The sequence below is a fragment of the Myxocyprinus asiaticus genome, chromosome 35 (genome assembly GCF_019703515.2).
Source record: "Myxocyprinus asiaticus isolate MX2 ecotype Aquarium Trade chromosome 35, UBuf_Myxa_2, whole genome shotgun sequence".
NCBI lineage: Eukaryota > Metazoa > Chordata > Actinopteri > Cypriniformes > Catostomidae > Myxocyprinus > Myxocyprinus asiaticus.
Genome location: NC_059378.1, coordinates 35,422,200 through 35,437,819, shown reverse-complemented (window position 1 = coordinate 35,437,819; position 15,620 = coordinate 35,422,200). Strand labels below are relative to the sequence as shown.

General features: G+C 38.8%; 1 protein-coding gene across 2 annotated transcripts in view; it reads left to right on the top strand.

The window, feature by feature from the left end:
- Positions 1–510: 510 nt before the first annotated feature.
- Positions 511–15,620, top strand: part of LOC127426072 (ERC protein 2-like) — a 118,426-nt gene continuing 103,316 nt past the window's right edge. For both annotated transcript variants that reach the window (XM_051672562.1, XM_051672561.1), the window contains exons 1-2: positions 511–552; positions 4,639–5,395. In XM_051672562.1, the coding sequence (XP_051528522.1) occupies positions 4,742–5,395 (654 nt within the window). In that variant the 5' untranslated portion in view covers positions 511–552; positions 4,639–4,741. The remainder of the gene's footprint in view (positions 553–4,638; positions 5,396–15,620) is intronic.

Here is a 15,620-nt window from a genome sequence, read left to right as displayed (position 1 = left end):
ATATATACATATTGTGTATTTATAGCATACACTATATATACACTATATATTATTGTACATATTACTAGCAAGATACACAGCCATTGTTCATTTTAAAGATGAACACACACACACACACACACACACACACACACACACACACACACACACACAAGCCTGTATGATAAACTAAAACAAGTGATTATGCATTTTTGTAATTTAAATGTCAAAGAATAACCTCCCCTTGTCTTTCATCATCAAAGCTTAACCTCCATTTGTAGTACATTGGCCTTACAAGCGACAATGACTTAAACTGAGCTTAACAAGTGATTATGCGATGTAAAAAGAAATACATACATGGATGGGTGACAACGCCTCGTGTGGTCGACGTGTCTCTGTCATTTTTCTGTGCGCTGGCCCTTTAAATCGCCTTCTTCTCTGGAGCTCATTTATGAGTTTGGGGGTGGAGTCTGTGTACGTGTGTCCAATCAGAGCACAGGATGCTTACATTGGAGTGGATGCTGATGCTGATGGGGACCCGCACAGTGATGGAGCGGAGACGTCGTTGAAAAGGTAACTGAATCCTGAGAGACACGAGCTTTCATTCATCCGAATTAGGTAGAGTTTATATTGAAGGATCGACATTAGGTAGGATCCATCGATGTGGGCTAATTATTTTATATTTGTATGCTGAATAAATGAGCTTAAATCCGCTTCTTGTGCACTATGAACGAGGTGAAGCGTCGCGATGCTGTCTCAAATGCATTTGCTGTACTATTTCTATTATTATTTTTATTATTATTAAATATATGCACAGTCTTTTACAATTGACTTAGTTTTTCTTTAGAAGGTTGGTGTGTTTTTCAATGGATGTTTTTGTATGCGGTCTAATTGTGTTCAGTCACCGCTTTGGCGTGTCGATGATAATATTTCGATTTTATAATAAGAAATAACCGTTGTCATCATGTATATGTCTATTAATGTTGATCACACTTCTTTTTCTCTCAATTTAAGGACATTTGATCTTCAATTGTATATTACATTTTTTGATTTTCCTCAGTGGATTCTTTACATTGAGGAAAAACATGGGCATGTATGACCTGTCAGCCTCGGAATGATTTTTTTTGAGGGGATGATTGACATCAATGTAAGCCAATCAGAAAACAGATGTTGCCCGCACGGCCAGTGGTTGAAGGGTGGGGGAGGGCTGTCACATGCGGCTTCTGTCTGCCATCTTCAAAAGATCAAGTAATATATAGGTGTTTGAATTACTTAGGTAGAAATGTGTGTCTGTAAACCCATTATCACACTGTGGGATATTATAGGATTTTTTTGTTGTTGTAACAATATGAACTAAAGGCACCAAAAATGGTCAGATAGTACACAGACAATTGCAACAAAATGCTGAAATCTTTCATTTTATAGATTATGATAGTATTATAATATTATTTAAGAGAGACACATAGGGAAACGTGGACATATTTGGGAATTTTAAAATTGTGGTTCCCAGGTCTGGAATAGTCATAGAAATGAATACAATCTTTTAAAGTCATGGAAATACAGTGAATATATTTTTCTACATTTTTCTAGCTTTAACATATTCCATTGACTATTGTACATAAAGTTATTGGAATAGTGTTTACAAGATTTTTAAGGTAAATTAATAAACTTATTATGTATGAAATACAAGTGATCCACTTACATTTTTTGTTGATAGACTTATATTGATAGATAGAGATACAGTATATTCTTAGGATATTATATAGATATTTTAGAATGGCAAGGACATTGTTAAACATAATGTAAAATGTATCTTTTATCCCAAGTGGAAATTAGGCTATTGTCTTGGAACTCTGGGTGCACACCATGCACATAACATACATTTCTTTGTTAGACCGCATTTCATGCAACAGATGTGTCGCTTCGCCAGTTTTTTCTTTTAACATGTCATGTTATTGAAATCTGGGTAAATTGGCTGTTTCGTCTTTAAACACACTGTGTTCAGCATCAGAGTGGGTGGCGGAGAGAGAGAGGCAGTGGCTCGTGATGTACAACCTGCCACCTTGATTAAGCCATTTATGCTGGAGAGCAGCTGGCTTTTATATATTACTGACCAAAAAGGTCTTTCCATCATTCAGTTTTCTCAGGGGAGGTGTACTGTCATGCTTTCTTGTGACATTAACCAAATTCAATCTCTATGTTTTGTTGAGACCAAAAAGGCTATGTTAATTAGTGGTGCTTTTTAAGGAAAACATTAATATTGCTCATTCTTCGGTTTAGGGATTTTGACAAACTCCTATTCCAAAGTATTAAAGGAATAGTTCACCGAAAAATGAATATTGATGAGAAATCTTTATTTCTGCTGTGGAACACAAAAGGAGATGTTAGGCAGAATGACTAATAGGTTTCATTTGAAAACGCGTATTTTTCTCTACGTTTTGGCCTTCCGTCAACACTGAGACGGAAAACTGACAACGAAAACTGAGCTTTTTTAAAAACACTCTCCCAAGTGGATAAATTTGTAAACAGCATCTTCGCGTTGTATTGTGGACAGGGGAAACAGAGATACCTGAAAACGATGACGTATTTGTTGACATGTGACGCAGTCATGTGATCCATTCAACCCAAATCAATCAAGATTGTGGCCCATGTTAAAGCGGCATTGTTGTGCCTGCTATTCACTTTGATAGCGTTGTTAAAGATAAATGTTACTTCGTACAACTTTCACATTGCATTCTTTCAAAGGCGACAGAAAGTTTACTCGGAATTGCTGTCCAGCAGTGGAACACGAGGACAATTCCTTTTCAGACAGTGCATGGAAAGGCGATTTTTTTGCATGTACAGTAAGGGGATTTAACAGTTTTCATACGGTTCAGTGTGGACGAGCAACATTTGGAAAATGCTTGAAAATGGCAGTGTGGACAGAGAGTGTTTCGAAAATGAGAGCAGCATTTTCAAATATATCAGGATTAATGTGGACGTGGCCTCAGGCCACCTTTTTTTTCTAAACTCCATATCAACAGATAATTTCAGTTTTATCATCAAAATAGTGTTTAAGAAAATGAATGAATTAAACTTTAATCAAATGAAAATATAACATAATATTTTACAAGCACGAGTATGAGTACTTGAGTGTGGTATTGGACCGATTCCGATACCTGTACTGGTATAGGGACATCCCTACTGAGTGGATGAGAGGTGCAAACATTTAACGGCAGACGCATGTGCTAGTGACCCGCACAAATGCGGACTGTTGGTGCGTCGAGAAAAAACTAGGCTGAATGTGGACTGTCCACACATAGGCTTATGTGCTGATGACTAAATTTGACTAGCGGCACGCAAAACCGAAGCATTGTTTGCCCTTAAGTCATTCTACCTAAAATCTCTTTTTGTGTTTGCAAACTATTTCATTAAACTTCAGTATATAACTTGTCCCGCACTGTTTGTGCTATGGTCATGAAATAGCTGTGCTATAAACCTTTCTATGAGACATAAAATGTTTGCTTGGATGACAATTAAACAGACAAAAAAAAATCTCATAGACTTACATTGGAGGAACCCAAGCCATATCTAGGAACAAGAATATCATAGATGCTTAAGATGGGCTCTTTTGACTTGGGTCAGTAAGGAACCACCAAAAACCACCCAGAACACCCTAGAAACCACCTAGCAATGTGTTGTGAACCATTTAGAATACCATAGCATCATAACAGAGTTTTACATGGGCAAGCACAAAATTTTCTTTCCATTTGGATGCAGTCCTCTCAATTTTTGTTTGTTTTTACAGTATGGTGAGCTAAATATGGCCTCTGCCCGGAAACTTTGTCCTTTCTCTGGCACGGAAGTGCACAGATGACCTGACCATCTGCAGACCGCCTTCTTTGAATGTCAGCATAAATGAACATTTCTCACACTCTCTCACACTCATGAATGCCCACACATCCTCACTGCTTGGTCATACAAGTGAAAACAGGTGCACTCCTCTTCATCAGCTCAGTCACTGTTACCATAGCAACGCTCTCCACAGCATCAGCGTCATCTCCATGAGCAGCTAGTGGTCCACACCTCTGAGAAAACTGCGGGGCACTTTTCATTTTGACTCATCTTTCTGAAGAATACAAATGAGTGTTATCTTGAACTACCTTCTCTGGTGGTAACTTCAAAAAGAAACTCGTAGAAAGTTACATTTCACAGAATTGTAAAGGAATAAAATGACTCGCTGTCTCATTATTATTTTTTCCTGATTGGCAATGTGAGTGTCTTTGCATTTTTGGTGGCTTTAGGCGATTGTGAATTAAAGAGAAGAATTGTTCCAGAGAATAGTCTGTGGCAAACGAGGCAATTGGTTGCAGCCATTGGTTGAAGTGTGTGTCATCTCTTCTTGTCTGTTTTTCTCTTCTTTCTTTTTCTTATCTCACCTTATCTCATCTTTTGTTCTTATCTCGTCTCTTCTCTTCTCTTGTATAATCTTATCTCATCTCATCTGGTCTCATCTTATCTCATCTCATCTCTTTTTCTCTTGTCTTTTAATTTCACTTCTCATCATTCTTCTCTTATCTTCTGTTCTCATCTCTTCCCTTCTCTTCTTGTATTTTCTCTTCTCATATCTTTTTCTCTTCTCTCTTTTTTCTCGTCTTGTCTCTTCTCTTTTCCTCTCAGGATGCAGTAAACGCCCTTGTCAGTAGACAAGGAAGCAGTTTCTTGCAGTGCATCACGACCCTCCAACGGACACTGTGTTCTCCATAGCACCAAATCTCGGAAGATGTACGGCAGTGCGCGCGCCGTCAGCCACATTGAGGGCAGCCCTGTGCGCTCCCCACGGCTGCCCCGTTCCCCACGGTTGGGCCACCGTCGGGCCAACAGTGGCAATTCGGGTGGCAAGACCTTATCTATGGAGAACATCCAGTCCCTCAATGCTGCCTATGCCACTTCTGGCCCCATGTACTTGAGCGACCATGAAGGTGTTGGATTCACAGCTACTTACCCTAAAGGTACCATGACGCTCGGTCGGGCTGCAAGTCGAGCGATGTATGGCAGTCGGGTCACTGCTATGGGCAGCACCCCCAACATCACCTCTGTGGGGCTTCCGCATGCCGACCTGTTGGCGTATGGTGATCTGGGCTCGCTGTCTATGCTCCACCACCAAGGGACACCATCAGCCCTGCTGCGCCAGGCAGTCAGGGGTGGAGGGGGAGAATTTTTGGAGCTCCAAGCGCAGCTACGAGACATGCAGAGGGAAAACGAGCTCCTTCGGAGAGAACTGGACCTGAAGGACAGCAAGTTGGGTTCCTCCACCAACAGCATCAAGAGCTTCTGGAGTCCAGAGCTCAAGAAGGAGCGAGTGATGAGGAAAGAGGAGGCAGCTCGAACCTCCATCCTGAAAGAACAGATGCGGGTGACCCACGAGGAGAATCAGGTTAGGATGGTTACCTTACATTACAGATTGATCACATTGAGGATCTAAGGAACTGAAGATCTTTGTAACCTACCTGTAGAATGATTAGGTCATATGCTAAATAAAAACATTAGCCTGCCTGCACTCGTAAATATAAAGGCATTATCCATTCACAAATGAAAAGCCCTCCTAGGTTCTTTTAAGCATCAGTGGGGTGAATACAGGTAAAGTGGGACACTTTTCTTATTTTCCGGAATATAAGTCCTGTTTTTTTTTCATCATCTGAAAGGTGCTGTGACTTATAGTCTGAAGCGACTTATATACATAATTTACGTCAGCATGTCAAACACATGCGCACCAAAACAGATGAAAACATCAGTCATAGAGACTGGGATAGGGTTTAAAAGTGGCCTATTCAGAGTATTTTGCCTTTAAAAAGTACTTTATGCAACCAGTTTAAATGTTCTGTTATCATTACATAATTGTTGTAACAAACACTTGACCGCTGACAAACGCAACTCCTCACATGCACATGAAATGACATTCCATCAAACTCTTCGCAAAAACATTTAGTCAGTGAACTCGATAATTAAAGAATAACAGGCAGGGCAACTTTATTTCTGGAAAATACAGTAAGCTTAATCATCTATTATTATGTGTAGATTTTTCCTTTACTAAAAATTTGAAACTAGTATTGGATGCCATGTATTTAGTCATTTGGATCGTGTTCAAAAATCAACATAAATGACAAATTATCAGTAAGTCCCACTTTACCTGAATTCACCCTACATAAATGGTTTTCTAAGGAACCACAGAACCTAAAACTGTTCTCCTAAAAAAAAAACGCCTTAACGCCTTAACGCGTTTTCACACCAGGCACTTTTGGAGCACTTGTTTCTGAAACTGGTACACTTTCATCCTTAGTTCGGTTCGTTTATGCATATCTATCTCCGCACCAAACCAGTTGACCTGAGACCACATGGACGAGGTAGTTTCGGTCCGATTTCAAATGAACTCTTGAGTGGTTTGCTTGTGGTGAGAATGCAATCTGACTCAATGAACCAATCAATAGCCCTATGAAAAACTGTAATACATAACCAAAATGAGGATATAGCCTTTTTGGCAAATATATTATATACTGTATAATCACATTAAAAAGGTGGTGTTTAATAATTCCCGAGGTAAATTTTGTATGATTGCTTCTTTTTGTTGAATAGCGGAAGAACAGACACAGGTAGGACAACGTGAGCAACTTTTTGATGGATAAAAACAAGAAAGAAAACAAGTTAGGGGGCAAGAAATAAAACTAGCATATCAGTTTTCATTTGAACCATTTTTACATAACCTCACTCTTTTTGCCATGTGTATGTGTTTGTGTGTGCGAGACAGAGAGAGAACGTGAGAGCTCTTTGACCGTGAAAACAGGCACTTTTCAAAGTAGACATAAAGCAATATCCATTCCGAGTGAAAGATTATTTTTATTTGTAGCGCAACCTCTGATGGGAATGCACATTCTTTACCATGCGGCAGTGTGACATAACCAATACTTTTTAATAATACTTTTTTTTTTTTTTTACTTTTTTAAAATAATATACCTGACACAGTTTTACAAGTATATAATTTATATTGATGTCGACATACAGTTGTGAATGTTTGGCCTTGTTACAGACATACAAGGTGACACACACAGGTTTAAATGGCAATTAAAGGTTAATTTCCCACACCTGTGGCTTTTTAAATCACAATTAGTGTCTGTGTATAAATAGTCAATGAGTTTGTTAGCTCTGACGTGGATGCACTGAGCAGGCTAGATACTGAGCCATGTGGAACAGAAAAGAACTGTCAAAAGACCTGCGTAACAAGGTAATGGAACTTTATAAAGGTGGAAAAGGATATAAAAAGATATCCAAAGCCTTGAAAATGTCAGTCAGTATTGTTCAATCACTTATTAAGAAGTGGAAAATTTGGGGATCTCTTGATACCAAGCCAAGGTCAGGTAGACCAAGAAAGATTTCAGCCACAAATGCCAGAAGAATTGTTCGGGATACAAAGAAAAACCCACAGGTAACCTCAGGAGAAATACAGGCTGCTCTGGAAAAAGACGGTGTGGTTGTTTCAAGGAGCACAATACTTGTTGACCCCTCTCCAAACATAGCGCTTATGGTTGTGACCATAAAGTTCTATTTTGGTCTCGTCACTACAAACTACAATGTGCCAGAAGCTGTGAGGCGTGTCAAGGTGTTGTCGGGCATATTGTAACCGGGCTTTTTTGTGGCATTGGTTTCTGGCAACACAATTTTGGTCCGTTTTAAAATGTTGCCTTGTGAAAACCAACTAAACCAAGAAGAAAATGCAACATTGCAAAAAATTTTCGAAACAAATCAAATGAGCTACAGGTCTGAAAATGCTCAAAAACAGTTATCTTATAGCATTAGGCTTTAAAACCCTTTTTGAAACCTTTATTTTTAAGTAATTGCTAAGATTATTTTCTTCACTAATAGATTATGAAGAAATGTATAAATGTCATATACATTGCATTTGTAGACATTTAATATTTTTTGTACAGCTTTTCAAGGGTGTTCTAAAACTTAGTGAGCTGCTGCATTTGAAGGCATCATATGCACACCACCGTCGTGAAGGCTGTTCCAAAAGGTAGACTGCGGCATCTAAGATGCTTCATTTAGGCCAGAAAGAAAACAAAACAAAATGTAACAATATAATGACATTTTCCAAACAAAGCCTTTCACAGTATAAAGACTGAAATGCACTAATATATCACCAATTCAAGAAACATTAAACATTTCCCAAAGTCTAAGTGGGAGTGTGACTAATTGAAAGAACTAGTCTCCCCATAGTTTGCATATCCAATGCAATGGGCATTAAATCTCTTAAACTCTCATCCTTCACAATTTTAATCTGCAGGTAGACTGTGGCTATTCGCTTTCCTACAGCAATCTTGAAGCCGCATCCATGATTCGCGTCAGGGCATCAATGCCAGCGGCACTTTGAACCTCACATGAAGAGCACTTGCAAACAAAAATGTCTCATTCTGAATTTTGGCGATAGTTAAGACTTGACATGCTTCTGTGGTAATTAAAATGTGCCTTACATGCTTCTGAAAAATACTTTATTTCTATCACAAGTCCCAGCTGGGCTTGTTTTGTACATCAAATATCATTAAGAGGTTCTTTCTCCATCATTTTATCACGGAAGGGCTGTTGTGTGTGTGTGTGCAGAGATTATTTTATTTACTGAGATAACAACCTCTGCAGCTCTATCATAGCAGAGAATGTAATGGTCAAGTAGCTTGACAGTACCGCCCATAGAATGTCTATGGGACCGCCACGTTTTGCCATCTTATGCTAAGCTTGAAGGCTCACCTTGGTAGAAGGGCTCTGGTGTGTGTCTGTTTGTGGTGTGTGCATCAGTGTAATGACTCCAGGTGGACACATTACAAAGGTTCCGCCCTTCCCAACATGTGTTTATGTTTTATTAATGGTAAATGCGTTAATCGCGATTAAGAAAAATTAACGCGTCAAGCTTTTTAAATTAATTGCATGCGTTAACGCGTTAAATCTGACAGCTATACATTTTTATGCTTATTAGAGTATCACGTTTTTAGCTTACTAACATGCTAACATCAAACTCTGTTGGAGTGAAGTGTGAGTCAAGTCTCATGTGCGCTTTGCACAAGGAGCGCTATTGGTTTGACGCTCCAAGTTGCTGCCTGTGAACAGCGTTTCAAATCCATTACTTATGAGGTTTAGGGTTGCCAACTGTCCCATATTAGCCAGGACGTCCTGTATAGACCCCGTTGACCCACCGTACGATGAAACGCAGGTCAAATGTATGGTATTCTAGCCCCAAAATGCTCAAGGAGGACCACCCACCCCCAGTCAATCGGCGATCCGCTTCTGGGGGAACCAACCCCCAAGGTCCTACGGCGAAACATCCCGCATTACAGCGCTCAAAATGCTCAATGTTCGCAACCCTAATGAGGTTCCGTTTCAGTTGCCTTATAAGGCAGCAGCATATGTGTGCAGCTGACAGCAAGGAAGCTAACTAAGGTTTGGAAAAAGTTACATTTTATGGGTAATAATGGATTAATTTCACTACTAGGTTTGGTTCTGGCAGTAAAGGCTTTCCACACCCTACAGATTAGTTTGACATTAGTTAAGGGCTATGCCTAGTTTATGAGTTCCTGTGTTGACAAGGTTGCTCATCCTGCCTCTAGGTTTGGTTTCATCATTGGGCTATGTTCTTTTCTTCTCCTTCGTTCTGTCTCTCATTCAACCGTAGACTCACGCTCTCTTTCACTCTTTTTTTCCACCCACTCTCATGCTCTTCACAGCTCTCCAAAGCTGATTTCCTCTTTTAGTCGTCTTCTGGGTGCCACTTCTGTAAAGAGGCTTTTATAATCATTAATATTTCATAATTTAATCAGATGTGGCACCCTTTCAATAGACAAACCAAAGCCGCACATACTAAAAAACATTTTATTTCTGGCTCTAAAATCTGATTGGATGAGCTACAGTAAATTCAAAGATATTATAGAATAACTGATACACGCACACTATGAAACCTATATTAATGCGCAAATTTGCTACATTTCTTGGCAACCGTAAACAGTCTACAGTTAGGCTATAAACAATACTACTTGGTTGAACAATTGTTTCTAGTGATTACAATTGATAATACATTTGATTATTTATTGAACATTGGTTTCTTTAATCATTTTGCTGTTTCCAGTTAAAGGAATAGCTCATCCAAAAATGTATATACCTAATCATTCAAGACTGATCTCACAGTGAATTCAGTGACAGTAGGTCAAAAGCTCTTCAGCTGAAATCAGTCTGTGCTTACTGAAATTTGAATCCACTGAAGCTGGAATTGTTGTTAAACATATGGGCATGTGTGAGCTCCAGTTTCCGGGTGAAATGTCAACAGAGTTGCGCCAAAAGCGAGTTGTTAAGCAAGTTGTTTTTAGTTGTAAATAATTTAAAAAAGTCTACAGGAATGCATATTTTATTAACACCCTAACCCAAACCCCAACCCTAAACCTAATCGTCAGTGAAGTAAAAATTTAATTTTAGAGAAAAAATGCGACATCTGAATCACGCTCATCATTGATTAGGTGTACGTGGTTTCTTCCTGGTTTCTCTGAGGCTGCTCATAGTATTGGTTTTAAGATGTTTGAGGACTGGGGACTTTTGTTTTCTCACATTCTCACCCCTTCTTGTCATCTCTTTCTCTCTGTTCATCCCCGTTCTCTCTTTCTCTTGGAGAGTAGGGTTGTGGCCTAGTTAAATCAGCACGCTGCACGAAGACGCAGGCATGTTCAAGGACAATTGCTTGTCTCAGAGACTTTGTCTTTCTCCATCTGATTTCTTGTCTTCCCTGCTTCCCTTTCACACTCTTCCCTGTGCTTTCTCTCACTCTCTCTCTCTTTTTCTCTCTCTCCTATGTCTGCTGTTCTCTCTATTTCTTTCTCTCTGTCAACTGTCTCGCTCTCTTTCATCCTGTGTCCTTTCTGTCCATCTTGTTCTTCGTTACCCTATCTCTTCCTCTCCATCCATCCTCTAAGACACCATATGGCATTTTCACATATATTTTGGATGACATATGGATCATGTTTATTATAAAATCCAAATATAAAGAGCCTTTCTTTAGCATTCAGATCTTACACCAATTCTCTCATTGTACTGAGTTGCATTTTATTGACTCAAAATTTTAAGTGTAATTTAGAGCTGTCACTATTATGAATTTTGGTTGATTAATTGTCTGTTTAAGGCTCTCATGATTATTACGACTAATTGTCCGTTTTAGGGCTTTCACGACTATAACGATTAATTGTCATACAACTTGTCATGCTTTTGTCATAGGTGTATATGTGCTTTGTTAACCTTAAGAAGTCATTTATTCATATTTAACTTTTACATGAATTCCTTTGAGGCTTTAAAAACATATGAATGACATTAAAATAAATATTTTAAATATCAAAATATTTTAAAAAACTATACATATCTGTGTCTCTTTTTGGTCGACTTTAGTCTTGGTCCATTTTGAATTTACAATGTTGTTGTTGGATCTGAGCCAACCTGAATAGCTATTATATTATATTATATTATATTATATTGTATTATATGAATGTATACAATAATACAAATATTTACAGTAATTCCAAAATTCTTAACTTTCACACGTTACTTTAAGGCTCTCCGATTAGACCCACAAGCCCTTATTTCACAAAAAGAAATACCTTTGAGATTCTGTTTTTCTTCATTCTATCATCTCGGGCATGACGCAGGGCTCCTCTGTATCACTGCATGTCATTAACAAGCGCAAATGAGCGACACAAAATATTTGCCAATACAAAATCGTTAAATTAAAGTGAAATCGGAGCAGGAGTACATATATACAGTTGTGCTCAAAAGTTTGCATACCCTGGCAGAAATTGGGAAATTTTGGCATTGATTTTGAAAATATGACTGATCATGCAAAAAAAAACTTTCTTTTATTTAAGGATAGTGATCATATGAAGCCATTTATTATCACATAGTTGTTTGGCTCCTTTTTAAATCATAATGATAACAGAAATCACCCAAATGGCCCTGATAAAAAGTTGACATACCCTTGAATGTTTGGCCTTGTTACAGACATACAAGGTGACACACACAGGTTTAAATGGCAATTAAAGGTTAATTTCCCACACCTGTGGCTTTTTAAATTGCAATTAGTGTCTGTGTATAAATAGTCAATGAGTTTATTAGCTCTGACGTGGATGCACTGAGCAGGCTAGATACTGAGCCATGGGTAGCAGAAAAGAACTGTCGAAAGACCTGCATAACAAGGTAATGGAACTTTATAAAGATGGAAAAGGATATAAAAAGATATTCAGAGCCTTGAAAATGCCAGTCAGTACTGTTCAATCACTTATTAAGAAGTGGAAAATTTGGGGCTCTCTTGATACCAAGCCAAGGTCAGGTAGGCCAAGAAAGATTTCAGCCACAACTGCCAGAAGAATTGTTCGGGATACAAAGAAAAACCCACAGGTAACCTCAGGAGAAATACAGGCTGCTCTGGAAAAAGGCGATGTGGTTGTTTCAAGGAGCAGAATACGACGATACTAGAACAAAACTGAGCTGCATGGTCGAGTTGGTAGAAAGAAGCCTTTACTGCACCAATGCCACAAAAAAGCCTGGTTACAATATGCCTGACAACACCTTGACACGCCTCACAGCTTCTGGCACACTGTAATTTGGAATGACGAGACCATTACGGTCACAACCATAAGCGCTATGTTTGGAGAGGGGTCAACAAGGCCTATAGTGAAAAGAATACCATCCCCACTGTGAAGCATGGTGGTGGCTCACAGATGTTTTGGGGGTGTGTGAGCTCTAAAGCACAGGGAATCTTGTGAAAATTGATGGCAAGATGAATGCAGCATGTTATCAGAAAATACTGGCAGACAATTTGCATTCTTCTGCACGAAAGCTGCGCATGGGATGCACAATGCCAAGTTGACCCTCCAGTGTTTACAGCAGAAAAAGGTGAAGGTTCTAGAGTGGCCATCACAGTCTCCTGACCTTAATATCATCGAGCCACTCTGGGGAGATCTCAAACGTGCGGTTCATGCAAGACGACCAAAGACTTTGCATGACCTGGAGGCATTTTGCCAAGACGAATGGGCAGCTATACTACCTGCAAAAATTTGGGGCCTCATAGACAACTATTACAAAAGACTGCACGCTGTCATTGATGCTAAAGGGGGCATTACACAGTATTAAGAACTAAGGGTATGCAGACTTTTGAACAGGGGTCATTTAATTTTTTTCTTTGTTGCCATGTTTTGTTTTATGATTGTGCCATTCGGTTATAACCTACAGTTGAATATGAATCCTATAAGAAATAAACAAAATGTGTTTTGCCTGCTCACTCATGTTTTCTTTAAAAATGGTACATATATTACCAATTCTCCAAGGGCATGCAACCTTTTGAGCACAACTGTATATATATATATATATATTGTATTTTCGCAGGAGTTAACCGCGAACCTCTGCAGATGCACATGCTCTTCAGGAGCTGCACTCAGTCCGCTCAGTGTGACAGTCGGAGTTCAGTTGAGTGTGATACCATCATTCATTGTTCATTCCATTATTTGGACTGCAGAATGTGATTGGAATTTAAAGTGGACAAGAGTCACGGTCATCTCAAATAACCACAGTTAGATAAATTAAACACGGTCATTATTTAACAATTGCGACAGGCCTAGTGTATCACTTTTAAAATTCTTTCTCAAATCCCAGCTTTTTGTATCCCAGTATGCAGAGTAAACTCTATTCGTAGACTGATTTCACCTAAAAGTGGAAAACTGTGGCACTATTTAAACATTCCTCTGTTTGTTTGAACAGCCCATCCAGCCCGACACAGCAACATTGGCTCGGACCAATGGCAACCTGGTCACATAGAATCACGTTACTATAACAACATTTTGCAAACTGATTTTTTACATGACTCATTGTACATATCACTGCAATTTCCTGGTGAAATGAACACTAAAGAAGCAACAACAACAATAATGTGCATTCCCTTTTAGACAAATCCGTAGTAAAACACCAGTTTATCAGTTCATAAACACTTACTTTTCACCCTGTTCCTTACACAACCCTCCAAGGGCCGGTTGAAAATGTGGACCTGGCACCCGATTTGGTAGCACCCATGTAATTACCAATAATGTTGCATATTTTGTGCATAGAAATGTACATTCGACAGTAAGCAATTATGTAAATGATGTTAACAATAACTTATGTGAAAAAATTAACAACTAATTTATATCGGGCTAAATTGAAATATTCTGAGAGCTACTACAGCTACAACTATTATAAGTTGGGTCTTCTTTACAGATTCATTTCATCAGGCTCCTAATACTTCTTAAAGTCATCTTTTAGAATTCCTGAAGGCAAACAAAACCAGCTAAGACCAGTCTGTGAATAAACGCATCTATCCATTCTGTTGTTCTAATAATTTATCAAGGTAAGTGCTGTTGATAATGATCTATGCTGCGCAGTTAAGACCGGTCCACGAGTAAACGTACCTACCCTGCATGCACTCACGCCACTCTATCCATTGAGCCGCGCTGATAATTGGTGCATAAAGCAAAGTTTTGTTTCGCTTTTTGAGCAAGCAAAACGAGCTCCAAACAATATGTTTAGGATGACAAGGGAAAGCTCATTAATATTCATGAGGAAAGCACAAACTGATCGGTCAGTGAGATGTTCTGTTCACCTGCCGTCCTACGTTTCTAAAATTACCTCACAAGCCACAGGACCATGAGTTTTACACCTGTTATTTTAACGTTTGTATTACATAATCAACTACATGTACAAGCTTTTTCGAGTGTGATCAAGTTGCACTGTTGCTCAACTTATTACGTGTTGCATTTGCGATGCAAATGACCAAGGTATGAGTCTCGGATAGTATGAGTCGACACGTGAGCTGAAATTGTCTTAGAAACTACAAAATGTCGATGTTGCTTTTGCAGTTGCGTTTTTCATCTCACATTTACTTTTATGACACTACTTTTTAGGTTTAGGTTTAAGGTTTTGGTTAGGAGGTCAGTTTTGTTGATTTAAAACTCAACCTTAAGGAAAAATTTTACTTGCTCTTTAGCACCACTCAGTCGACATTTCACCTTGGACCTGCCATGATATATGTAAGGAGGACCAATATCATTTTGCAAAACTGTCGGCACAGCCATGTAATTTATATGAGAACAGGTTAGTTTTCGTGAATCTGTTTAAAAAGCGATTCTTTTTGCAATAATACTACTGAATCCTCCAGCTCCAAACACCCAGAACCTGGCTGCAAGATGGGGAATTGCGCTGCACAAATTGCTTTCACCACTATTTTTTTGGGACCTGTAAAAATGAAAGATATGCTGTTTACTCAAGTATTTATTTCCTGTACTGTAGAAATGTACACGGATAAAAAGCAACCACCCTAACGAGGATCCAGCTGACTTACAATTGGCTTCTGCCTGTGAATTATTTATATAACTATCACATTTTTCATTTAAAACCCCCACATAGGTATTCAGGTTGTGAGTCTAAATGAAATTTGTGAAAATGAAAACTAAAGAGTTACATATTTAAACTTTATTGCTACACCAAAGAGTGTAGCAATAAAGGAAAAACAAATGCATAAATTAGCAGCCGTGGGGTGGCTTTTTATCAGCAGGGAATGGATT